General features: G+C 44.0%; 1 protein-coding gene across 2 annotated transcripts in view; it reads right to left on the bottom strand.

Annotated features, from left to right (window-relative positions):
• Positions 1 to 2,382: 2,382 nt before the first annotated feature.
• Positions 2,383 to 27,697, bottom strand: part of PFKM (phosphofructokinase, muscle) — a 65,931-nt gene continuing 40,616 nt past the window's right edge. For both annotated transcript variants that reach the window (XM_053291255.1, XM_053291256.1), the window contains exons 10-23: positions 25,668 to 25,760; positions 24,701 to 24,826; positions 23,369 to 23,433; positions 20,817 to 20,880; positions 17,830 to 17,976; positions 17,629 to 17,699; positions 16,343 to 16,430; positions 15,478 to 15,630; positions 13,994 to 14,158; positions 12,673 to 12,734; positions 10,987 to 11,098; positions 6,406 to 6,505; positions 4,828 to 4,933; positions 2,383 to 3,126 (exon numbers count right to left, since the gene is read on the bottom strand). In XM_053291255.1, coding sequence (XP_053147230.1) covers positions 2,979 to 3,126; positions 4,828 to 4,933; positions 6,406 to 6,505; positions 10,987 to 11,098; positions 12,673 to 12,734; positions 13,994 to 14,158; positions 15,478 to 15,630; positions 16,343 to 16,430; positions 17,629 to 17,699; positions 17,830 to 17,976; positions 20,817 to 20,880; positions 23,369 to 23,433; positions 24,701 to 24,826; positions 25,668 to 25,760 — 1,500 coding nt within the window. In that variant the 3' untranslated portion in view covers positions 2,383 to 2,978. The remainder of the gene's footprint in view (positions 3,127 to 4,827; positions 4,934 to 6,405; positions 6,506 to 10,986; positions 11,099 to 12,672; positions 12,735 to 13,993; positions 14,159 to 15,477; positions 15,631 to 16,342; positions 16,431 to 17,628; positions 17,700 to 17,829; positions 17,977 to 20,816; positions 20,881 to 23,368; positions 23,434 to 24,700; positions 24,827 to 25,667; positions 25,761 to 27,697) is intronic.

The following is a 27,697-nucleotide window of genomic DNA, read 5'->3' as shown; positions in this document are numbered from 1 at the left end:
TGTTTCTATGGCATGTTACAAGTGGTTTACACTGTTTTCTTGTTGGTTGCCTGTTTTTTCAATTTAGTTGTATTCTGTACTGTCTGTTATAACTGGTTTGGATGTACCTTTTCTTATGCTAACTCGGCCTATAAGAACTGGGTGAGTTCATCCCCGTTGGGCTCTAAAAGGCTATTAGCTATTTTACATAGTCCTGCTCAGGAGCACGTGACGGGGATAACCCACAGCGATGCCTTGACGGTAAGTGACCAATGCTCCGTTTTCTCCAGACCAGAGCATAAAATGTTGAATACTCTCCTCCAGTTAGGAAAACCTAGCAATAGACAAGGTCATACACAAATCCTACCCCAGTACCATCTGGAGTGTTGCTGACTTTATTTTATAATTGCAAAAACCAGAGATGGCACCGATCATTGGCTACTGTGCGGTCTCTCCTCCACATTTCCTCCTTAAGGTCATAAATTCATCCATGATGCTCTGGTCAAGGCCTTTTATTCACGTTCTTCCTTGGGTCAGCTACTTTATACTCGGGTCCATCTAGTTCAGTATTGTCTGCACTGACTGAGAGGCTTCAGACAAGGGATCTTCTCCAGCCCTACCTACAGGTGGTCAGGATTAAACCTGGAACTTTTCTGCATGCAAAGTGGCGAGTCTAAGCTAGGTCTCTGATGGTGCTATGTCATAGCTTACCAATGAGCTATCTCCCCATCCCCCTTTTGACATACTAAAGCACACTGGATCAAAATGCCTGCTCAGCGACTTAATATATTCTTGGTCTAACACTTGTTCTACCCACTCAATACCCAGGGAAAGATCTATTTAACCCTCTCCTCTAGTTTGAATAGCAACAAAAACCCTGCTGTTTAGCTGCTCGCTCCCCTGTGCCCGTATCCTAGTTTATACAGAGCAGCTAGTGAGCATTCAGGAGGAACTGATAGAAACCCTAGGGAGCATGGTGCAAGGGCCTTTTTACCTGCCGCTCAAAGGAAGAAAAAGTGGCTACTGTTCATAGAGAAGGGTCATTAAAAGCAAGGCTCGTGCTAGGGCCACCATTGGGCTCTTAGGCTACCAGTTGATTCCTATCTTAAATGCAGAGGGGTGGGGTGGTGCTTTAAACATATTTAGGGTAATACAGATGCAAACGTCTACCAGTTGGCTTCCGTGCTCATCATCCTGGTCTCTCTGCCTTTGAGCCATCCTGCAATGCAGCACAAGTCCAGTCCAAGGATGAGGGGGAGACCAGAAATTGGCTGGCTGCCAAAGCTCACTCAAATGTATGAATTCATGTATGACTTGTTAATTCACCCCTGTTTAAGTGTCCTTCCCTGTTTACTTTTGTGTATTGCCTGTTTACCCTCAATTCTCCCAGTACCACCACCAAGTGGAAGAAACTCAAATATACATACCTGCAGGCTTTTTAATCCTCTGTTACTGTTAACTAGCTCTATCTTCCCCCTTGCCACCCTTTTTCATTCTGGTCTGTATTCTACCAAAGGGCTCTGTGGTCACCAGGAGTCGACACTGACTTGATGGCACATTTTTACCACCTTATATAATGTGACACCCTACTTTGTTAGGCCTGTCATGCTCCGTTCACTTCACTCCAACTCCCTTTTCCTGACTTCTAACAGATCTGTCAGAAAGCTTATATTAACTAGCACTTAGATAAACTACTCTAGCATAGCGGAATATTTTAAAAATGCTAATTTTAAACAAATTAGATATGGAGAGGGGACTTAGGCAGTAGGAAAGCATTTGCAAGATGAACTGTTCCAATGACCAGATGCTGCATAAGGATCAGAAATTCTGGAGTGTGCCCCAAAAGCTCAAGAGGAAGAAACAGACTGCCATGGTGTGCAGTCCAGTGGAGTCATAAGCTTCTGTGTGAGACTGCAGCAAAGCTAAGACATATGCCTTGACACTTTTAATACCTGGCGACTGTGGAAGCAGCATTATGACATCCCCCATTTGTTACAATGGGGATAAATACAGCAATGCTCATTCTGCAGTTGCCAGGTTTTAAAAGTGTCTGGATTTCTCTTGCGGCTTCAGTGCATCTCTGCATGGAGTCTTATGGCTCTACTGGACCATACACCATTGCAACCATTTATTCAAAGAGTCCCAGCAGCTAAAGGAGGCTATAGGCCTATGTGCTCAACCACCAGCTGAGCATTCACTGGTACATCACTTGTTCATACTCACATACTGGAATATGCCAATTTAAAAGACAAGAACAGATGTCCCTATTTTTGTAATGAACCAACATTGCCCCAAATGGGGAGCCATGGCGGGGGGGGGGGGGCACACTTGGTTGTGCTGGATCACTTCTGTCCGTATTATGAATGTCCCTGAAGAAATAAAGCTAGGAGATCCACATTTCAATCTCTGGTAAATTAGTTCCTGTTTTATTTCAAGCACTTGGAAACATCTGTATTCTGAAGGCACAAATGTTAAGAGCATCTTCTGGGGTAGTTGTCATTTTATGTTCAAATGGAGGAGATCCTAACATGAAGGTTATACAATCCAGTAAAAATGTTAACGTTAAAACTGAAGTATGATTGAAATAAGCATATAGTATCTGCTTGAGCAGCACCCCTCCTGCCACCCCAGACAACCCTGCAGAGCCTAGTGTGCCTAAATCCTTTAGATGGGTAAAGTTAAAGGCAGAGTGGGCCTACCCAACACCTAGAAGGGAGATCACTGGGAGCTCCATAGAAGCTGCTCTGAGCTTTCTAGGAGGAGAAGCAGAATGCAAGTATAGCCATACATAGTTGTTCTTAACCCGCAAATACAGTATATTTCCATGTACCAAGGTATGGCACGATGTATTGTCCATTTCTGGCAGATGTGCAGCCCCCATGTTATATGAACACTAGATGAACAGCTGCATGATAAGTAGGGGTAGGAACTGAAAATTTAGAATTTATTTTGGAGGTCTCCTAAAAGCATAATTCAAGGGAGATTTGTAGCTGGCATGTTCAGATAGACTCTTCGCCAGATACTCTCTTGCGAGTGATGTGCTCTAAATGGGCTGTCTCTGAAGTGTCCAGTTCAATCTTGTACTTGGCAAGGATCTTCAAGATGGGACGCAGCTTCAGCCACCACTGTGCTTTGGGGAGACGGTGCCTGTTGGAAAGAGAGAAGGTGGGTGTCTCATGGCAAGGAGATCAATGCCACAAAACCATGTCTCTTGGCTACCCACAGCTGACCATCTTTGTGAGAGAGTCCTCATACTGTGCGGGAAGAGGCAATGGTAAAACCCTCCTGTATTCTACCAGAGAAAACCACAGGGCTCTGTGGGCGCCAGGAGTCGAAATCGACTTGACGACACACTTTACCTTTACTTTATCAAGGCCTTATTTGGTCTGCACCAGCCAACTTTTAAAGTTAGACAATAGTGATGGGCCAATTATTTAGTCAAAAGGCTACTTTTTAAATCTGCATAAAGGCTCTAAGATTTGGCACTAATAACGGATTCTGACATCTGTGACTCTAAACCCCGACATTGCTTTTCATGAAAATAAGTTATGGATATGTAGATAAACCGGCCTTGGTTTAGATGTTTGTAGGGCAGAATATAATATATTGCAGAGCAGGGAAGAAGAAGCAGGACTAAATATTCAGATATCAGACTACAGAGATGTGATATGGAAAAGAGACTGAGTACTACACTAAGCAAAGAAGACATAAAACTAACCACTACATCCAGGGTCACTTACCATATTATGTTTTTCCAAATTAATAAATCTTAGTGGACCAATTAATTAATTGGCTAAATGTTTATATTAATAAAATAATACTACTGAAGGGGAAAAAATCCCATTATTTCAGAGAACACATGCATTTACAGAGCTGGTGCCATAAGAGGCATTCCTTAGGTGCATGAGGGGAATCTTCCATGATGATGCCTGTCACCCAACATGTTTACAAATTCTTGTATTAAAAATAAACAATTTTAAAGAGACATCTGCTTTCCAATTCAGTGGGGCCATTATTTTAACCAATCAGTAGGATTTTCACTGGCTTCATTTAACCAATGCATCATTTAAATGTCACAGCCCTGGCTTCTAAATCTGAAAATGTAATGTGTTAATGCAGCACACACAGAGAAAACTTATAAAAGCCATGCTTTTTGACTTGGGGAGGGGTCTCAGGCAGCTGGAATCCAGCCTATCATCACATCTGCAGTATATATGGGTTGGAAAGAATTTAGGGTCCTGTTAATCCTTGTGAGCACCTCTTTCCCAAGAGGTGTCACAGCCAGGCAGCTCCAGAGATATGTTAAGTAGACCCCAGACTGCTTACTTTCCCAGCAATTTTGAAGGAGGGGTCCCCTTGCTTCAACAGAGTAAATAGTTTGTATATAATTGTGGATCTTTGGAAGAAAGGCCTAGTGCCTGGATAGCACGAGGCAGGGTTGTTGTTAGGTACTTAAAAGATCTGGGTCCCTGGCCCCATTTTGAGAATGAAAATCATACCTCCTCCCACAAGAATAATTGTGCATGTTTTTTATGCATTTGCTCTTCACCTTTCAGCAGTTTCAAATGGTCACTTCTTAAACCACGAGAGCCTTTCCTGCGTTGACAGAAAAGGTTGGCAGCACTGATTACTTGCTGACTCATGTGCTCCTGTTAGAGGAGTTGATCTTAATGTGCTGACATTAAGATTAAAGCCATATTTTTCAATCACAATATCAAAATTTATCTCTACACCAATGAGAGCTAGAAACCATTTTTGAAAGTGACATTCTTAGGCTTCTGATAGATTTTGGAGATTGTAAGTTACTAAATTCCTTCCTGATGGAGCCCACAGAGGATCAACACTTACTCGAAATCGGTCTGTTGTTTGAGTTCGGAGAGAGGCTGGAAGACCAGGGCCCGTCTGCGCATGCCCAGGAGACAAGCCGAGTCAGCAGTGTTGGCAAAGATGCGACCTGAAAAGGTAACAGTGGTGCATGAAGCTCACAGAGTTCTCTGACGGCAAACAAAGAAGTGGAACTTGGCCTCTCTCTCAAAAAACCTTTCCCCTGGACTACTGCAATGTGCTCCATGCGGGTGGGTGGGAGGGCTGTCCTTGAAGATTGTCTGGAAGTATAGTTCCTATCCATTATAAGAGGGCTTGTGCAGGAGATTTTCCTGGTGGATTGTGCTCCACCTTAATTAGCAAAGGGGATATCATTCCATTCCATTCCATCCCCCCCCCCCAACTCGGGCAGCATCATGTCCTCTGCCAACTTGACCAGCAGTTGCTAGGGCTACCAGCGTAAGGGAAAGCAAGGGTATTCTGCCAGAAACTGTCTTTTTCTTCAGGGATTGAGCACTAAGTTATTTGGGGTGGGGTGGGGGAGCCTGAGGTGACAATTCAATCCTTGCCCTGGCTAAGGTAAGAGCTACCCTGCTGAACCAGAGTCTAGGTTCCTATTCTAGGAAGCCCACAGCAGGACAAGAAGGTAACAGACACCCCCCCACCCACCCACTGTTTGCTCTCCAGTAACTGGTTTTGAGATCAAACTGCCTTTGAACATGGAGGTTCAAATTAGTTGTCATATTTAGCAGTCAGTAATTGGTCTTATCCTCCATGACTTTGTTTTTCTAGTCCCTTTTCAATGCCATGTATGCCAGTGGCCATCAAAACACCTTCTTGTCAGGGAATTTCATACTTTGTTTATTTTATCAGTTTTCAATCTGCCAGTTCCATTGGCTGACCTCAAGTTCTAGAACTATGATGAGAAATGGATCCACTCACTCTGAACTATGCATGATTTTTATCAATTAAAATGTTTCCCCTTGGTAGTCTTTTGTATAAAAGCCCCAAATGCCTTTTTTCCTTGTAGAGAAAGCACTCCAATCCCTTTGATCATTTTGCTCACCCTTTTCTACCTGCTTAAAGACATCATTTTTCCAGCTTAAAGACATCATTTTTGAGATAAAGCAGCCAGAACGGTACACAGCTCTGCACATTATTTTTTAAAAAATTATTTCTACATTTATATCCCGCTCTTCCTCCAAGGAGCCCAGAGCGGTGTACTACATACTTGAGTTTCTCTTTCACAACAACCCTGTGAAGTAGGTTAGGCTGAGAGAGAAGTGACTGGCCCAGAGTCACCCAGCTAGTTGTATGGCTGAATGGGGATTTGAACTCGGGTCTCCCCAGTCCTAGTCCAGCACTCTAACCACTACACCACGCTGGCTCACATGCAGCAATGCTTCCATCATGCAGCAATGCAGTAACTATGTCTTCCAAATTTGATCTCATGAGCAACCTATGCATCTTGACAAGGACTTCCCATCTTCCACCGCCACGAATGGCACCATTCAGGAGAGTGAGACTTCACTGGAGAGGAGACTCCTTCCTCCCTTTTTTAGACCCTTCCTCATGGCGAACCCAGACATGTCATCCACATACCATGTCTGGAACACTCTTTAATCTTGCCGGACATCCATGCCACTGCTTTGGCACCCATTTTCGTTCCAAAGTTCCTGTCAAACGGAGTTGGTGAACCACCCTGTGATAGAGAAAGGGAGGATTGACTTGATTTTATTTATTATTCACATTTCTGTACTGCCTAATAGATGCATCTCTAAGCAGGTTACATTAAGAAAATTGTTCTTTTCCATAAGAATCAGCTGTGAGAATGGTTTGTTGTTAGCTCTCTGCTCAGAAGGCTCAAAGACAGGATTAATTGCACTGATGCCATTACAATGGATGACACAGCAAGCTTTTGGAAAAGTGCTGTGATAAATTAGAATTATAGCCATAGATTAAACCTTGTCCTCAGTTAAATTATTGAGATTAACAACAATCAGACACTCCAAAATTTGAAACTTTTGAAGGCTTATTACAATCTAGATCAAACATACATCTCTCTTTTAAAAACCAAATTTTATTCAAAATTAGCAGGATAGTTTCCTAACTTGGTAACGACTTGCTTCAGATAACCTGAGATCTGTAACTCACTTCAAAACTTGGGTACAGAGCTCGGGTTATTCGAAGCAAACAGGTTAGAATAAGCCACGATTTGTGGGTTTGGTCAATACAACTATTCTTAGTTTATTGTAACCTAGATAGGAGGTAGATGCTGGTGATGGGATGAGAGTGGGAGCCTGCATTCACTAGACTCAGGAACACTGCACAGAGCCTGACTCTAATGGAAGTTCCACTTGACATCGGAACCAGCCACAAATGTCCTACACATCACAGCTGAGCCTGCCTGAGGAAGGATTTGAGTTTATTATATGCAACCTAGCACAGCCACAAGTAACCAGCAGAGACCAACTTAAAAAGTTGCCCTATAAGTAGGAGAGGAGAGCTGGTCTTGTGGTAGCAAGCATGACTTGTCCCCGTAGCTAAGCAGGGTCTGTCCTGGTTGCATATGAATGGGAGACTAAAAGTGTGAGCACTATAAGATATTCCCCTCAGGGGATGGAGCCACTCTGGGAAAAGCATCAGAAGGTTCCAAGTTCCCTCCCTGGCTTCTCCAAGATAGGGCTGAGAGAGATTCCTGCCTGCAACCTTGGAGAAGCTGCTGCCAGTCTGTGAAGACAATACAGAGCTAGATGGACCAATGGTCTGACTCAGTATATGGCAGTTTCCTATGTTCCTAACTAGGGAACTGATGGTCCAGGTTTGCTGAAAGAGGCTTGGGGTATTAGATCCCTGTCTGCATAAGCACCAGAACTACTGAGAAGGAGGATAGCAAAGGCTCCAGGGCTCAAGGCTGATGACATAGCCACCTTGCTGCAGCAAGCTGGGTGCCGATCTGGTCAGTGCCTCGGTGGGAGACTGGCTAAGAACCCCATGTAGAACACCAACATGGAGGAAAGGCAGGAAATAAATGCAATTTATAAATACAAGTAACACTTTGCATTTATATAGTGCTTCACATCCATTACCTCTACAAAACAAAATCTGTGAGATAGATAAAGTATTATTATTCATATACTGCAGGTAAGGGAGGGCTATTGGAGAGAGGTTGAAGCTAAGAAATTATGTTAGGCTTGCCTAACATGGCAGAGGTGAAATCTGATCCAAATGCTTCCTGGTTTGCAGCTTTGCCCCTACTCTCCTCTTATCCTCTAGATCCTGAAAAGTGTTCTCAAGAGACAAGGTTACCTTTGGGGGCTTCTCCACTTAGCTCATCTGTCTTGCGTCTTGGTTCCATTTCCACAGAACTACTATGTGATAGAACGTACATATAGGAGCTGGAGAGTGAGTGTGTGAGTGTTGCCATAGTAACCAGGCATGGAAAGTTCAAGGGGAGGGATTCAAGTAAAGACAGTTGGTTAGGAGAAAACAGTTGAAGATAATTGGAGGTGATTGTTAGGAGTGAGAGGTTAGAGAGAGCATAGCAGGAAGATTGGTTTATGTGATCTGAACAAGAGAGATTGTTCAGGGGGTTGTGTGAGACTTGACTGGTGAATGCGTGGAGACTGTGGAACCAACAGTACACTGGGGCAGTGCTCTAAAAGTTCGATTTGATACCATCGGCCATGGTATCTTTCTGGACCGCCTCTTGAGCACTATGGTCACTGTTCCTATCACATATACCTGTTCCTGAAACAGGCATTTTAGGGATGGAGGCTAAAGAACTGAGTCAGGCAGCAGTGACAAGATGATGTTCTAAACTGTCTGGAAAAAACTGAAAACTAGCAAATCGCCAGGGCTAAACGGCATCCATCTAAGAGTCCTCAAAGAACTCAAATGTGAAATTCCCAACCTCCCTGCTAAAATATATAACTTATCCCTGCAATCAGGCTCTGTAACGGAGGACTGGAAAGTAGCAAATGTAACACCAATTTTCAAAAAGGGATCCAGGGCCTATTCAGGAAATTACAGGCCAGTTAGCTTAACATCTGTTCCAGACAAATTGATGGAAAGCATCCTCAAGGATAAAATTGTAAAGGACCTAGAAGAACAGGCCCTGCTGGGAGTGAACCAGCATGGGTTCTGCAAAGGTAAATCTTGCCTGATCAACCTTTTGGAGTTCTTTGAGAGTGTCAACAAGTGTGTGGATCAAGGTGATCCAGCTGACAAAAAGCTTTCGACAAAGTTCCTCATCAAAGACTCCTGAGAAAACTTAGCAGTCATGGGATAAGGGGACAAGTACATATGTGGATTGCTAACTGGTTGAAGGACAGGAAACAGGGTAGTTAGATCTTCCTGTGCTGGATGGGGTTACACTCCCCCAGAAGGAACAGGTACGCAGCCTTACCCTGGTATCTCAGGTGGAGGCTATAGCCAGAAGCGCTTTCTATCAACTTTGGCTGATTCGACAGCTGTGTCCATTCCTCGAAGAGAACGCTCTCAAAACAGTGAAGCATCAGCTGGTAACCTCCAGGCTCGACTATTGCAATGCACTCTAAGTGGGGCTGCCTTTGTATGTAGTTCGGAAACTTCAGTTAGTTCAAAATGCGGCAGCATATTATGCCTGTTTTAAAACACTTGCACTGGCTGCTGATATGTTTCCGGGCAAAATACAAAGTGCTGGTTATTACCTTTAAAGCTCTGAACAGCTACTTTAGAGAGCACCTTCTTCTGTATGATTCCCCTTGCATTTTGAGGTCATCTGGAGAGGTCCGTCTCCAGTTACCACTAGTACTTCTGGTGGCAACGTGGAACTGGGCATTTTCTGTAGCTGCTGCTGTCCTTTGGAATGCACTCCCTGCAGATATCCGCAGTTTAGCCTTGCTGTCAGTCTTTAAGAGAGCCCTAAACACTTACTTGTTTGGCCTGGTCTTCCAAGGTTTTAAAATCGTTTTAAAAGTATTTTAATTGGTTTTTAAAGGTTTTTAATTTTTTTAAAATTGTTTTTATATTGTTTTTAGCACTGTGTCTTAAATGGTGTGTGTTTTTATGTCTTTTAAATTTGTTGTACACCACCCATAGCCTTTGGATGGGGCGGTTTATACATGTAAATAAATAAATTAAATTAAAGTGGGGGAGTGTTAAGCATGGAAAATAAACCTTGAATGTGAAAGGTGACCAGAAGTGAAACTTCCTGGTGACAGACAGGAAGATCCAAGTTGATTAACTAAGTCTGCAAATCAAGTTTTATTTACCTCTGTCCCAGTTATATCACCTCCCTAAACGTTTTATCAAGAAGGAAAAAACACTCAGAGAGTTAAACAGCTAACGTACAAATCTCTTGCAGAGATTTTTAATCCGATCGGTTGTAAACAAACTTATTCTTGTTTTTGTTCTACACCAAGTTTTGTTTCATTTGTACACTGAACATATATGCCTATCCTGCGCTCGTGAGGCTATGTAACCAAGATGCTGAGTACTGAGAGCAGGGTAATAAGTAATCATACAGTGGCAGCAAAAGAAAGTAAAAACTGAATAAATTCCCAGAACCTGGCTGTTATTCACACATGGCTTCATGCTGCGGGGTAAATGTTGAGTGAAGCCACTTTGAATTACACTTGTAGCACTGAAGGAAGCAGCCCCTCCTCTCTGCTCTTGAGTTCTGTTTTGGTGCAAGTTCACATCGCATGCCTTTGTGTTTTCCTTCTAGCCAGTGGTAAGGGTGGGGGAGAGATTTCTAGAGAGTGATATCTGCATTTCTAAAGAGAGTATCCTCTAATCATGCTAATGATTCTACATCAGTGCCTGTCAGTGCCTCTCCCTATTTGCTCTGGCGTTTTCAGAAAAAGTAGCTTAAAACCAGCATTTTAAAAACCCAGAAATACGACGAGACAAGCTAGAATTTGGAAGACAAAGCCTGATTTGTGTGTGGTGTGCTTCCAAGGATCTCGAAGGGACTTTGGGGTAAGTTTGGCTGGTGTGTGAAAGCGCACACTCTCTTCCGAAGGAGATTTGGGTAACAGCCCTGTCTGTAAAGCCTCCTGCAGATTCAGTTGTTATAAAACAATATAAAAACAAATCACCTCCCTGGACTTGAGAGGGGTGTCAGGGTGGGTTCCTGACATAGTTAACACCACTGCTTTAGCACTAACAGTATCCCAGGCTTTCTGGCACCAGACATACCTGCTGCATGTGACCCAAAACATTCTTTCTGGTGTCAAAGATGCCTTTCCCTTCCTCAGAATACAAGTTGTATATGAAGTCAGTGGTATAGTTTTCATTACATTTCTCATTCCTGGAAGGGCAGAAACAAAAAAACATTGGATTCAGATTAAGTTTCTCCTCAAAACCCGATACTTCTGCAAAGCCTTTAGGTCAGTTCCTTAGCCTTAATCCACAATTGTAACAAGTTTGATTACAGGTAACTTCACAGTAATCCCTTGATACCTTCATCTCTCCCTCCCTTTCCCCTGTTGTGCTCACAGCCAGTTGTAGACTGTAAGCTACTGGGGTCAGGGACCTATTTTTTTTGCTTTGTTTTGCTTACAAAACTCTGTAAAGAATCATATACATTGATAGTATTGTATAAACTACAACAGCATTTGAAAGTCACTTAGCTGCATAGATTGGCCTCATTGCATGGAGAGTCTCCTCACCTGCAGCAGATCCCAACGGAGGCATGTGCCATTTTCTGTCCCAGCAAAGCACAAGCCAAGCCACAGATGTGGTAGAAGGGTGTATGTGTGCACACATGTATGTGTGTTCACACTCTCAAAACAACCTCAAAATGGAGGAGGAGGAATTTTCAGTAGCAGCCAGGAACATGTTGCAGAATTCAATCTTTATTTACATATCCATATTTTAAGATCCAACTTTGAACTTTAAGGACAGTGTGGTATAAACTGAAAAACAAATTGTAGCCAGCTTCTACTTAAATCTCCACAAAGTAATATACCAAGCAGTTAGGGGTTTCACCATCAGTTCTCTCAATCAAGGAAAGAAGTATCACTGTTCTCATTCAGGTAAAGGCAGAAATAGCATATAAAGATCCAGTGTTGAAGCTAGTTCAACACCAGCATCATATCTTGCACCCCAAACATATATGCCTTCATATGTCGAAGGCTAATAAGTCACCAATCTTGTTCCTTCTCTAAGTCAGGTGGGTTGTCCTTTTTTTTTTTTTTTTAAAGAAGTATTAATTTTGGTATACATCCAGTGTCTACCTTACCTTCCCCTTAAAAAACAAAAAAACAAACCCTCTACAAACAGTGAAAAAGCTGCAAAACTGCTCTGGGGGAGGGGCAGGGAGAAGGTGGATTGATAATGGCGCTTTCCAGACTAGCTGCTCATCAGCAGCAAAATGCCTCCGTTCGGGCAAGTCGCATTCGCAACGTAAACAGCAGGGGGAGGAGACTCACAGCAATTAACAACCTCCCCAAACAGCAACTTTTTCATGCCGGATATATGACGTCCTAGCTCTATATTGCAGCAATTAAATTCGAAACAAGGCATTGGAAATGTGAACAGTACCCTGATGTCCGCATAGGGACTGTGGTGTCAAGACACAGGAAGTGTGGAAGCACACTTCCGAGATATGTCCTGATCCCATTGTAGAGTCTAGTCTGGAAAGCAGCAATATCACAGGTGCTAGCCAACAGACACCCTCCACAGCCAGATTTCCCCCATTCAAACTGCAGAACCAAGGTATTTGTAAGAGCTTGCTTCAAAACAGAATGATGTGCATGGTTAAAAGGGCAGCAAAACTGCTTCTGTCCACACTTACAAATGGTCTTCTCCCTTACAGATATGGAAATCAATTTTAAACATCCAATTCCCTACTGTTTCTGATTGCCAGGTCTAGTCAGATACCTCAGTATTAGACCTCTCTTCACTGTGGTCTTCATTTTCTCAGTCAGATGCTCCACATTCATCTGTGAGCCAAAAACAAACAAACTGATCACATGGTTTCTTAAGGTTCTTGTGACAGTGGTAGGTTCTGCCCCAAACTACACAAGAGCAGAACTACACATTCCTACAGAGCTAAGACTTAGAATACTGTCTTCTATAAGAATGCACTCCTGGGAAAACTTTCTAGTGCTGAATTATCAACAGGGGGTTTGAACTTTGTACCAAAATCTGTGATATCACGTTTTGGATGGGAATATCAAGGTCTAAATTAGTTAATAAAATAACAGAGTATATAGACCAAAATCCATTAGTATCAGTGATGGCACACAGTCAACATTCACAGATACAGACAGGCAACATATTACATTACAAGATATACTAATATGTTTCCCATATTATGTTATAGTCGAGTCACACTTTTCTTCTGAATTAAAACTGGCGCTACAGTCCACTCTTAATCTGAGAATATTTCCTTTAAGAAAGAGTGTACAAGTAGGAACTACCCTACTCTCACAGAAGCTTGCACCACATGCTTCTGAATGAGACACTGCTCTTGGGCATGCCTCCCAAATGATAGGCAGAAGACCCAGAGAAATGACTCGTGCAGAGATGCGTTAGCCTCTTCTGAGCTCTGCTGCATTCTTCAGACACTACCATCATACCCAACACAGAGAATGGACAGAATGACCACTCCCAGCAAAGGCTGACTGAAAGGAGGCAAGGCCCCAGCAGTGACTTGTGTAGAAAAGCAGCCGTTTCCGAGGGTAGGTAATCTTGCTGCGTCTCCAACAGTGTTCTCTGTAAGAGGGATTCCCAGATGTTGTTGACTACAACTCCCATATTCCCTGGGCATTGCAGCTGGGGATTATGGGTGTTGTAGTCAACAACATCTGGGAATCCCTCTTACAGGGAACACTGGTCTCCAACATGAGGAGTAACGGTATGCTCTAATTACAGCCACTGCAGATACAGGGCAGAATGATTCGCTCCCAATGGAGGCTGGCTGGAAGGAGGCAAGGCCAAAGCTGTGACTCACGCAGAGACGCAGCCATCAGCTTCTGACAGCTGCTCCATCTATTTCTCTCTCATAGACCGCAAGCAGTTCTCCCAAAGCACCCTGGCGAACTCCAACACTCAGTCTGGGAATTACTGCTGCTCTGATATCTGCAGTGGAGGCCTGCTCCATCCACCTGATCCGCACAGGGCTGCTGCACTCCTTGGAGCAGGCATGCTTTCAGAAGAGACAGCCCTTTGTTTCTTTGGCATTTGCAAAGGTCTTCACCTCCAAGTCGTGGATGGTGAACGGATCTTCATAAATATAGGCCGCATCAGCACCAGCAGCCAAGCCTGCCATGGTCGCCAGGTAGCCACAGTAGCCTCCCATCGTCTCAATGATGAAGACCCTCCTCTTGGTGCCAGCCGCAGACTGCTTGATACGATCGCAAGTCTAGGGATTTAAACAAATACACATATACAGTCAAGATGGTGGAGGAAGATTAAAAACAACAACAACATTGGACGGGGGGGAAGTTCCTCTTTGAGGTTTTGGCCTCCTCGCGAGTAGAAATTAAAATAGGATATGGACCAATAAACACACAAAGCTGCTTATACTGAGTCAGACTAGTGTTGGGTCTACTCTGACTGGCAGCAGCTTTGCAAGGTCTCCGACGGAGGTCTTCCCAAGGTCCTTTTCAATGCAGATAGTGGGGAATAATTACCCTAGGACACCTTTTGCAAGCCTCTATTATGGCTGGCTTAATGCGGACCCCAAGGGGAGATGCAACCTACTGCAAGGCCATCACAGGAAGATGCAAGGCTATTGTCCATGAGAAATCCATTTCATTTTTTCAGAAATAGTTTATGATTTCAGCTTCCCCCCCGCTCCCCGAAGCTGTTGCTTGAAACACATTGGGATCTTTGAATTAATACTTATTTTTGCACCAGTGGATCCATCTTTTCTTTGGTTCCAATACTACCGTATTCATCCTGCCGTCAAAAGCTTTTAAGCCTATTTTTGCAATCTTAAGGACCAGAAACTTAACAAAAATGAAGATGAAAGCTGAGATGATCGGGATGCTGCAGAGTCACTGAATATGTACAATACATACAGCCCTACTTACAGGAGTAGAGACTCTGTTCTTCCTGTAGCACCTACTGTTCCTCCTGTGCAAGGGAAGCATGCACACTAAGGCCACATCTGCTACTGTCATATCCATAACAATCACTGCATAATGCTACTTTAGACAGTGGTTAAACCCTGCCCTTTGGGCAAGGCTGGTCCTTCACATATTATTATTATTATTGTTGTTGTTGTTGTTTACACAGTCAGACAGGTGTTATTGACTGGTTTGTTTTATCCAGACATCGAGTCCTTCCCAAGAACCTGGGATGGCTGGATTTTATTGTCAATGTTGTTGCTGTTGTTATAGATATCATCGCAGAATATAGGCTGTTCCCAGTAAAGTTGCTTTTTGTAATTGGCTGGTGGTGATTTCTGTGGCCCCTATTATTATTAACATTAACATTTTATATCCCGCTCTTCCTCCAAGGAGCCCAGAGCGGTATACTACATACTTAGGTTTCTCTTCACAACAACCCTGTGAGGTTAGGCTGACAGAGAAATGACTGGCCCAGAATCACCCAGCAAGTATCATGGCTGAATGGGGATTTGAATTCGGGTCTCCCCGGTCCTAGTCCAGCACTCTAACCACTACACCATGCTGGCTCCTTATTTAACTGGAGGAGGGATACAAAGAAGTGCCTTACTGCTGTGATGGTGTTGAGAGCAGTGTCTGCACCAATGCTGAAGTCCGAGCCAGGAACGTTGTTGGAGACAGTGGCAGGAATCACACATAGTGGGATACAGAGCTCTTCAAATTTGGATCGGCCATCAACCAACTCCAGGCTGCCAGTGAAAGCCTACAGAAAAGGGAGACCAAGGCTGCTTTGACTTCCATAGTTGGCCAGGGAGAGAGATGCATCAGTCACCCCAAACTGCTCAGATCATACTCCTAAAATCTTGTCCTGAGAAAGGATTGAATTGTTAGCTCCTTGCAGCTTTCTTCTTTGCATGCTGAACTAAGCAATCTCTTTTCATCACTCCTCATATTCTTCATTCCCATAATCAACCTGTCTTTCATCAGCACTCACCCTGCAGATTATTTCCTTTGTCAGGCAAGCCTGGGATTTGGATGACAGACAGAGGATGCTTCCTTTCTGTCATGCTGGGCCTTCTGAAAAGCTCTGTGGAACATGAAAGTTTGCACATTCCTATGCCAAACTCTTAGTCCTATAAGACTGTTTGACTTATATCTCTTATGTGCTAAAGAACGTTCTTATGTTCTTATTAAGAGGGGCTTGGATAACTTCATTGAGGTGAGGTCTATCAATGGCTACTAGTCGGAGGGCTAGAGGCCACCTCCAGCCTCAAAGGCAGGATGCCTCTGAGTTCCAGTTGCATGGGAGTAACAGCAGGAGAGAGGGCATGCCCTCAACTCCTGCCTGTGGCTTCCAGTGGCATCTGGTGGGCCACTGTGTGAAACAGGATGCTGGACTAGATGGGCTTCCTTGGGCCTGATCCAGCAGGGCGGTTCTTATGTTATGTTCTAACCCTTTCTTGCCTAAGGCCTACCTCAAAGCCACCAATGATGATCAGCCCATGAATGTTAAAATTGGTAATGGTGTTGCTGATTTCCTCAAAGTATTTCTTTGGCAGAGTCCTGTAAGAGAATAAAAACCAGAGAAAGCCTCAGTGCTCCTTTCTTGAGATTGCAGCTCTGAGTTGACTTGTAAAAAGCACCAGGGTCACCTTATCCCAGTAATTCCCAAACAATGTGTTAGGGGCACATTAGCGAATCATGAGAAACATATAGATAACTGAAGGCTCCTCTGAGCCCAAACTACCTATCCTGCAGGAGTGGCTTCCTATTGTGCCTCTGTCCAGTTAATTGCACTCCTTTCATCAACCTCACCTGGAGGGTGGGCAATTTCCCTGCATCTTGGCATCAGGTATGATTGGAGGATTTAGTCACTCCTGGTGCAGAAAAATTACCTGCTCTTGGAAGTCATTCAGTTGGTTCAGTTGAAACAAAGACAGAGGCACATCCAGAACAGTGAAAGAAGTGCCCCACAATCATATGAGTACAAAGCAAGAGCTCTGCCCTCACAAGGAGCCAATAAACTAACTGCACATAACTGCACAGCTGCAGTGTGATGGATTTCCTCTTTTCTCCCCTCCCCACAAAACCCTTTTTGTGTGTCCAGGAATATGTCACTGAGAGCTGCACAACTCTCATGGATATATTCCTGGATGTGAAAAGGACTTTTGTAGAGAGGGGAGAGAAGTGAAAATGGTCTCCCTCTACTTGTGTGCTGCACTTGCAAGGCAAGCCTCATACACTGGCTTCTTGTGAGGATGGAACTCTTGCCTCTCTCTCGTAAGGTTGTGGGACATGTCATCCAGTGATTCCTGTAGGAATGTAAGGCTGCCTTCACTAAGAGAGCCAATTTTTACTCATTCAACTCTAACCAATCTTCATGCGATGTTATAACACATGGTCCATCTTTTTCTTATTTTTTTAAAAAAATATTAGTGGCTGGGAGCTCAGTCTAGACTCCATTCACAGTGCATGGGAAGGAAAACTAACCTTTTAACCCCACCATGGTCCTGATCCACACCCACCCACCATGCTATTTGCCCTACAGGGGAACCTGCCATTACAGATTTGTTTTCCTGAATATAGTTTTTTTTAAAGAAGGGGGCACTACATCAACACATTTAACGTCATGTGCAGTTGGACCCTCAAACAAACCTGCAATTTCAGTTCAGAAAAAAGTGTACCTCAGCTATTTCAGATCTTTAAAAAAAATACACAGAGTCTCCATGGCCCTGAACATGCCACCCTCCCATCCAGATACCTCTTGGTTCCAAGACTCGATCCTCCTCTCCCAGTCCAGCCACCAACTCCTCCCCATCCAATCTCTTCAACCTAGAAAGAGAAAAGAAAGGGGGGGAAAGGCTTCTTAGCTCAAGCAGCTCTTCCAAAATGGTGACACAAGTCCTATGTGCCACCAAATAATAACGACAATGATGGTGGGAGGAACTCTCTGGAGGAATACCTTTCCTTCAGCAAGGCCTTCAAACCCATCATGCACAGCCAGCATCTTATGGCCATGGATTAGTCCAATTCTGACCGTAGATCTCACAGCTGCATTCATGCCGGCCGCTGGTGCACCCACATTCATCACTGCCAAGTTGTAGCCACTCTGCAGGAGAGAAAGGGATTGGGATAAAGCTAAATAACAACAACAACAACAACAACAATATTTACACAATATAAGTGGAAAATCAGACATCACCAAGACCTGGCAATGGCTTAAGAATGGCAACTTGAAGAAAGAAACAGAGGGTTTAATATTGGCTGCACAAGAACAGGCACTAAGAACAAATGCAATAAGAGCCAAAGTCGAAAAATCCACAACAAACAGCAAGTGCCGCCTTTGTAAAGAAGCAGATGAAACCGTGGACCACCTAATCAGTTGTTGTAAGAAGATCGCACAGACTGACTACAAACAAAGGCATGACAAAGTAGCAGGGATGATACACTGGAACATCTGCAAAAAATACAAGCTACCTGTAGCCAAAAATTGGTGGGACCATAAAATTGAAAAAGTTGAAGAAAATGAAGATGTAAAAATATTATGGGACTTCCGATTACAAACAGACAAACATCTGCCACACAATACACCAGATATCACTGTAGTTGAGAAGAAAGAAAAACAAGTCAAAATAATCGACATAGCAATACCAGGGGATAGCAGAATAGAAGAAAAAGAAGTAGAAATAGAAGAAAAAGAAATAGAAAAAAATTGAAATTGAAAGGCTGTGGCAGAAGAAGACCAAAATAATCCCAGTGGTAATTGGCGCCCTGGGCGCAGTTCCAAAAGACCTTGAAGAGCACCTCAACACCATAGGGGCCACAGAAATCATCATCAGCCAATTACAAAAAGCAACGATATCTATAACAACTGACAATAAAATTCTGGCATCCCAGGTCCTTGGGAAGGACTTGATGTCTGGATAAAACAAACCAGTCAATAACACCTGTCTGACTGTATAAACAAGAAATAATAATAATAATAATTCAATTTCTATACCGCCCTTCCAAAAATGGCTCAGGGCGGTTTACAAAGAGAAATAACAAACAAATAAATGGCTCTTTAAACACAATTTAAAAGGTACACCACCTGCTTCTAGGTACCCCTCACTCAGTGGCGGCCTGTGAACGCGCCACTGGGGCGGCGGCGGTGGGAGGCACCTTTAAGAGTAAATGAATTCGGTGCTTACCTCCACTCCTGCCGCACCTGAACGCTGTTTGACGAAGCAGCGTGCCGCCCAGTAGCCCCTGTGGCGGGGAATCACCTCCGCCACTCACCTGGTTTCCACTGAGCCGAGCCCCCGCCAGAAGCCAGGTGAGTGGTGGAGGCGATTCCCCGCCACAGGGGCTGCTGGGTGGCACACCGCTTCGCCGAACAGCATTCAGGTGCGGCGGGCATGGAGGTAAGCACTGAATTCATTTACTCTTAAAGGTCCCTCCTGCTGTCCCCTCAGCGGCATGTTCATGGGCTGCCACTGCCCTCACTCTAGAATCCTGCATTTCACTGGAGGAACACAAGGACAAAAATGTATTAACTGAACAGCTTTGCTCCCATTACAACCATGATCCTCCATGTGGTCATGCAAACCTGCTTACAGAGATGAGAGCAATTACTATGGGAAGACACAAGCTCCTCCCTTTACTACACTGGGCCAGGGTGCAACAAGAGGGATGTGAAGTCCTGGATTTCTGGCTGGCAATCATGGAGGGAAAACATAGCATGGATAGGTAAAACTGTTCTATCCCCATCTCTCTATCCCCTCTAATTCAAAGAATCATTGCGTGAAAAGGGACTAATCAGTTCAATCTCCAGGAAGGATATTTTGCCCATTTAAAGAATAAGCTACAGATGCCAGTCTAGTCTTTGCCTGAGAAGCCTCAAAAGAGCAACCCTGAGGGATCAGACCAAAGGTCCATCCAGTCCGGCATCCTGCTTCCCACAGTAGCCAACCAAATGTTGCTGCGATGCTCACAAGCCAGGCACAAAGCAATAGTCTATCCTGTTGTTCAGCCCCATCAACTGGCCTACGGCCTCTAAACCTGGATGTTCCATATCACCATTGTGCAGAATAGCCATTGAGGAGACTTCTCCTTCACAAAGGAAATTCTACCATGCTCCAGAATCATAGAATGAGAGTGCAGGGGGCATAGATCACACCACAGTTGGGAGTAGTAGGATAGTGCGCATTCTACAATGTTGTAATTATAGCGTGGAAGTGTAGTAATTGGCACTGAGTGCAGAATTCAGCACCCTGAGAATCTCAGTTTTCATTTCCTTTTTTAAAGCTTAAGTTTCTAGACAAGACAGCAAAGATGAGTATGAAAATCTGTGTATGTGTGATGAAATCTGAGAAGACAGAGAGTTAGCTAGATAGGATTTCTAGCAGACAAGGAATGGAGCTCCAGTGCCCTACATAGCTGTTCCTATATATATGATTAGCAGAACTACGCAAAATTGCAGAATTTATTTGGGTTGTAGAATTCAGCTTTTCTTGGCACATCATTTGGGTTACCTTGGTACAAAACTTTTTTTCGTTTTAACACATGACACGATAAAAGACAACCAATGCTATGTTGTGCCTTCCTATTTGGGGAACTTTTTCTTGCACTTCCAAGGATAGAACTCAATCAACAACCTGGGAGTGCAGGAAGCTCCCCCAGAGGGAGCTCCCCCACTAAAAAAATACCTAGAAGTGGGCCCCACACTGGCTGATTTGCTTCAGGCCCCCCACCCCACCAGGGCTCTCTAAGGACGTCCCTGCCTCTGTTCTGTGCAAAACAGATCCCAACCAAATCTGATACTGATGCCCCAGCTTACCCAGGAATCTAGGAGAATCCATTATATGCCCCTGCTGCTGAATTTTAGTAGAATCCAATCTTCTAAATCCCACAGCCCTAACATGATGTCCATCTTATGAATACTAGGCATTCCCTAGCCCGCCCTCTTACCTTTGCAGAGGGTGGGCGTATATGGGCCAAAATCTTGTAAACGTTCCAGTTATTCTGGAAACTCCTGCAAAAAGCAAAAGGCTAGTAGTTAGCATCACCCAATGGGACACACATTGCTCCTTTCCACAGCCTTTGTAGAGAAGGTGTGCTTGTCTGAGTGTGCACACTCAGCATTTTCTGACAAGGCTGCTTGAGGCTATCTTAAAGTTGAGCGAGAGAATTACATTCACTGCAGAAAAGGCGAGGAAGGGCTGAACACAAAATCCCACACGCATATCAGGAGAGTAGCAATAGTGCAGTACTAAGAGACTGAGATATGAAGCAGGAAGTCCCCGGATTGGATCTCACCTCTGCCATGAGTTGCTAGGGTGGCCTTAGGCAAGCCACTCTCTCTCAGCCTCCCCCCACCTTTATAATAGGTGCATCATAATACTGGGCTACCTTACAAGACTGTTATAAGGCGATCACACAGGTGAAGTGCTCTGAACACTCAGAGGTGTTCAAATGCCAAGCAACATCATTATTATTGCCAGGCCACTCTTCCCTACGACCACCCCATGCATCCCACCCCTGGCTCTAAAGCAACTCCCCAGAGGACCCTCTGGAGAGCAGCACTTTGAAGTAAAAGTTAGGAAATTCCCTGAGCACAACACAATCCCTAGATACTGACTAATAACTGCTGCAGCATCTAAGGGTCAGGGAGAGGCTGAAGGCAACAACAGGCAGCATCCAAACTAATTTGGATTAATTTTGATTTATTTATTTACATGTATATCCTGGTCTTTCTCCTCCTCCTGTACACCTACTTTACAGAGTGGTGTAAATGGTTACACTGATTGCCACAAAAACCCTGTGAAGTAGCTTAGGCTGAGAGATAAGTGGTCCAGAGCCACCCGGGATTTTCCACACAGGGCTTTTAAAGCCCTTTAGCTCGCATCTCCTCCAGAATGGAAGGTGTACGTTCACATATTGGGCAGATTTATCTCAAAGGCCCTGCGAGCTACTGGGGAGCACTTCACACAGAATTCAGGTTTTTCACTGCGCGTTAAAAGTGTAGCCTGATTTATATCCGGGGTAAAAAAATCTACCTTCTGTGTCGGCAAATTTGAGTTCACGGTGATGTGTTTAGAAAACCAAAGAAACTCCATGTTTGCCCAGAATACCACATTCTAACTCAAAGTAACCCCAGCCCAGCTCAGGGACATCACGGCCTCTCATGATCAACATCGTTATCTCTCTCCACTAAATTGTATCTATGAAACTTGGTTCTCACAAGGTTCTCACTGTTCTTTGCTGACAGTTAAGAAAACAGGATCTAACCAAATAAGGGGGAATCATCTGATGGACAATAGAGTCAAGTTACGCATGTGCATTTGAAAGGGTTAGATCACCAGCTTGCTATGTGTATTGGGCTGGGAGCTTCAGCATCCATTTTGTTGATTGTATAAAAGAGAACCTCAGCTGTAACCAATTCGTATTCAATGTAGAGCAATTAGCCCGTTGAATACCTTGCTAACTGCAGTAGCAATAAAAGCCTCTAAATGATTCCCACTGAGTCTGTTTGATTGACAAAAAGGTGGACCCAGGGACGAACCGAATTCACATCAACGGTAAAGCCTCGCAGAAAACTCGCAATAAAGCCTGCTGTGTGAAGAACTCCCCGGTGAGTTGCATTGCTGAATGGGAATTTGAACTTGGGTCTCTCCAGGCCTAGTCTAACACTCTAACCCTTACACCCTGCTGGCTCTCGAAGCCACCACGGAAATAAATGAGACCTATGTATCCAATCCATGTATAATGGCATGCACTTTTACAGTCAGGAGCTTCCTCCATCATGGGCACAAAATGGAGAGTGCATAGAACACCAGATGGAACAAGTAAAATAGAAGGGAAAACTAGTTCACAAGATGAAAACTAAGGGTAACAGGAATGCAACTTGCCCCACAAGGTTGTCCTTAGGGCAGAGCAAACAGGGTGACCTCCCAGGGCCCCACACAGTCGTTGGCACCATTAAAAATTAGCTAGAAGTGAGCCCCACACTGGCTGATTTGCTTCAGCCCCCCCCCTCCCCCCACACCAGGGCTCTCTAAGGACATCCTTGCCTCTGTTCTGTGCAAAACAGATCCCAGCCAAATCTGATACTTGAAATGCTAAATCTTAGGGCTTCCAACTAATTGAAGCATGTTTAATATATTGATAATCAGTCTTTCGAATTATCAAAATTAATTATATGCAAGTCCATTTGCAAAACACCATAACCTCAACAGAAGTGCTTTTGAGACAGAAGATGAAAACTTGTGATTAAAAAACTCTACCACACATTGTTAGAAGACCCATCTTTAATACTTTCCTTTTCATGCCTATTGCAAAAATATATTTCTGAAATAAAACAGCCTCAAAAAATGAACAAGTCTTTTCTCAACTCCTGAGCCAGGTCAATTAAAAGTGGCTGCCATTGACTAAAGTTTTGAATGCAATCATTAAATTTGAATGCAGTCATAAAGTAAAAGAGAGAATGGCCCTCAGCAGGTTTTGTTCAGAGGGTGACTCACCTTCCTCTGAGTTTAAGAGCTTCATCAAACCGACCCGCATGCATAGCTGTTGTGACGTCTTTTGTCTATTGAAAGATGCAGAAAAGGTTAGTGTTTCTCATATGTAGGATCCTGTCAGAGAGAGGGACTTTTTGGACTCCACCCCTCACAAAAACAACCTGAGAAATGAAGGTTTGGCATGTTGATTATAGAGTATGTGTATCTGTGTTGTATGTCACCTTAGAAAAAAAAAATTGAATCCTTAGAACACTGGTTTTTAAATGAATATGTATATAAGATAAAAACTAAGCTTTTATCTCACACAATTATTAGAAAAGGTTTCCAAAGAAGTAGCCATGTTTCTTGTGTTTGCGGCAACAAATTAAAGTATTATTCTTTGTAGCACCTTGAAGGCTAACAAACTGATAACATGCACTACAAACTTCTTCTACAACAAATTTAAGGTGCCACAAGACTCTCTGAAGAAAAGTTTGGAGATTATTTATTTATTTGTTTGTTTGTTTGTTACATTTATAAATTGCCCCATCCAAAGGCTCTGGGCAGTGTACAACAATTTTATACCTTTCTCTCCTGTCACCCTTCTCATTTCCAGTAATACACAAATATAAATACTATTTTTAAAAATCAATATTATTTGAACATTCAGCACAATGGAGACAGAGTAAATGATGCAAAATGAAGCAATGGTATGCAAATATATCAAGTTCACATAATTTATCCATAGGCCTAGATGCAGATCTGAATTTTCTGTGTGTGCGAAATACACAAAGCTTAAAAAAAGAATATTGGGCTTCCCGAAGCAGAAGTTCTGAATCCCTAATCAGATTATGAGTCACACTAGTACTACTTTTAAAAAGTTGTCCCCACCCCCATCCCTATAGTAAATAGCAGCTTGGGTAGGGGTGCAATTCAGACTGAGAACATGGCAAGTTGTGGAGGGGGGTTAACCCTTCTACCCCTGATCATTTCCCCAGAAAGCCCACTCCCCCACGTGTTATGGACCCCAGGGGGAAGTTGCTATTTTGTGACCATATGCTTTTTCCTCCGGCTACATCATGGCATCCTCCCAAGGGGCATTCAGAGAAAAAAATGGCTGCCAGCCAGCACCTGGTGGTAGAAACACTGCAGCCACCGCCATAAAACAGGCAGCAGCTGCCACAAACAATAAACCAATTTCACTTCCCCTTTAGCCCTTGAAACCACCTCCACCTTCAAGAACTCTTGGGCCAGCCTTGGAAATTCCTGCTGTAAGTCACAGTATAGAGCTATGTCCTAAGAGATGGAACGGTCCCTACAGATCAGTGAGATAGGAGAGAGAGCAGAGAGACATACCACTTGGACACACTCCATGAGAGGAAGGCGGATGGCTTGGTTGCCAGACAGGCTGACCACACACGCGGGAGTGTCAGGAGTTCCCTCCAGTAATGCCATGACTGCTTCCACACCCATCCTGCTTCCCTGTGAGAGGAAGAAGAGGGGGAGGTTTGGGCTTGGGGGATTGGAAGGAGCTCCCTCAAGATTTCATCCTGGGTGGTCCCATAAGGCTGTTTACATCCTGTTGGCTGGGGCTTCCTAAACTGAGGCAACTTGAATAAAGACCCTGGAAAGAAGGAAGGGAGAAGGGCCCAGTGACTCATCCCTCCTTGTTCCACAGCCACACAGCATGTCTGTTTGGGTATTTCCATAAACATTGCCAAGAGGCAGGAAAAATTACAGTTCTGAACAATGCTGCCGTGCATTGTTTAAGAATGACTTGGAGACAATATCGAAAAGGGGGCTCCAAATTGGGGGAAGGGCACTCAGTGGTATGACACCCCCGCAGCCCCTAATGCTTCATGCTCCTCCCCCTGCCAACTTTCTTCTCCCATCGTTGCTGCTTTGAAAGAGGAAAGCCAAATCAGAAATGCCCAGACATGCAATGTCTGGCCATTAAGTTCCAGTAGCAGAAATACCTAGTGGGGCTACACTTTTAGCACCACGACTAAAGCTTGTCCCCTGGCCTCCCATCCCGATATCCAAAATAGCAATAGCAATAGCACTTACATTTACATACCGCTCTATAGCTGGAAGCTCTCTAAGCAGTTTACAATGATTTTAGCATATTGCCCCCCAACATTCTGGGTACTCATTTTACCGACCTCAGAAGGATGGAAGGCTGAGTCAACCTTGAGCCCCTGGTCAGGATCAAACTTGTAACCTTCTGGTTACAGGGCGGCAGTTTTACCACTGCGCCACCAGGGGCTACAAGCACATCTATAAAAAGCACATGGAACAGATTTATTTGGGTGGTTTTTTTTACCAGAATACGATCAAAGGCAGAAGGGGTCCCACCACGCTGCACATGTCCTAGAATGGTGACTCTTGTGTCAAAGCCCAGGCGTTTCACAACCAGCTGCAGAAAGGAGTGCAAACATGGCGTTATTCCATTACAGTTCAAAAGGCCCACTAGACAAATGGCTAGAACTAAGGCCGACTATGTTCTGCAATCGTGGAATTGTAGCAGGTGCAGAATCTCTACACAGAACTCAGCATCTTGAGAAAATTCCAACTTTCATTAAAAACAAGATGTTTGTAGCCCTTAAGGCGGCAAACTCATTCTCAAAGCCTTGGGGAATGAAGATTAACAGAATTAACAGACTAACAAAAGATTAACAGAATAATGAAGATTAACAGAATTTCCAGTAGACACTGAGAAGGATGCCAGTATTCTGTAGAAGTTCTTGTACTTCCCCTTGAGCAGCGGAAGCAAAATACTTTTATTTAAAAGTTTTGAAGCCATGCAGCTTCCTGCAATTCCTATCACAGTTTCTATTTCAAGAACCTTAAGTTGAATTTGTTTATAATTCCATTTCCTGGCTGTCTATATGCTCCCGTGTTGTGCAGTGCCAGTGTTAGAACATTCATCTAGCCTCATGTACAACAAAAGTAGTTAACAGCACTATCGCTGTATTATGACCCATAACATGCCCTCTATATCAGAATTAAGGATCCAAGAATCAAGAATTGGCTTTGTGTCTAATTCAAGTCTTACTACCAGAAACTCTCTGGAAAAAGGCATGTTGAACTCTTAGTGAGCTGCTGACTCCGGGAATTATCTCTCCAAAGAGTGCATTGTTAGAATGGCAAATGTTTAGCTGGTCTTCCCCTAAGGAAGACATCCTGTTACATTAATGTATATCTCATGTTGATCCTTTCTAGCTGACTTACAATAGGTACATTCCTAGATTGAGTTATGCCTGTCACATATGTTACTGAAATTGCTTTCTTCATCTGGCTTAGTTTACAACATGATAGGTAAAGCTGGCAACCAATTGTTTTAGACTGTTATCTCCTGAAAAACCCATTGCCCCTTCGCCCCTTTCCCAGACCCCAATCAGGAAAGAAACCTCAAGAATGATAGCTGCTGTTTGCAGAGTTTGATTTTTAACCTCCTGATTGTTAACCTCCTCTTGCAGAAAAGGACAAACAGAGACAGTTCCTTCCTGATAAGATTTAATAGGTGGTTTTCCTTTGAAATGAAGAAGTGCTTTGTCATGAGAACCAGATGCTTGTAGTTTAGCTATGTTCAGATCAAAGGATCAAACACGTTTAAATACAAGGTGGAAGCAGGCATGAATGCAGCAATCATTTTCTCAAACTCACTGACTCTGTAAGGCTATCCAGCCAAACAGAAGTCCCACCAGATGTAACGTTAGCAACCCCCTCTGCATAGCAGGGAATTGAAGCAAGTTGTGATCTGCATTCATCTCCAAAAGAGGATCTCCAAGACACACCAACTGCCTCACCGTTCCCAAGCTACGTACCCTAGCAACGCTCACTTGCTGAAATCCACTTAGAATTAGTAAAGATGATCTCTGCAGACTCTCTAAGTTCCTTGATCTCAATCCAGCGCTCCTCCCTTTCACCCTCTCTCCCGACAGCTCAGCCTGCCTATGGCTGCCATTCCAGCCCCACCCCTTGCCTCCTCCTTCCTCCTGAAGTTTCCTCTATGTCTCTGAGGCTCTTCTCATGATCGGTGAGAAGAGCCATGAGGGGGTTTGCGAGGAGAGCGGGCTAAACCCTTTCTCCCCGCAGACGAGCAGTCAGTCTGCTCCGGGCAGCTGCAGCAGCCGCCTACACAACTGCCGGTTCTGTCACGGAGCCGGCAGGGGTTGGGGAGTTCGGGGGCTGCGTGGCCTCCGGAAGTTCCAGTATGCCCTGCGTGAGCGCGCAGGGCATGCTGGAGAGACCCCTGAGCCGGGAGGCTGCTTTTTAGCCTCCTGTTCGGGGGTCTCCTTGAGAGCTGCTGCAGCGTGGAGCCACGCCGTGGCAACTCACGATTTTTTTTTT

This window comes from Hemicordylus capensis, chromosome 2, assembly GCF_027244095.1.
Source record: "Hemicordylus capensis ecotype Gifberg chromosome 2, rHemCap1.1.pri, whole genome shotgun sequence".
NCBI lineage: Eukaryota > Metazoa > Chordata > Lepidosauria > Squamata > Cordylidae > Hemicordylus > Hemicordylus capensis.
The sequence above is the reverse complement of the archived record's forward strand: the minus strand, read 5'-3'. Positions and strand labels throughout refer to the sequence as shown.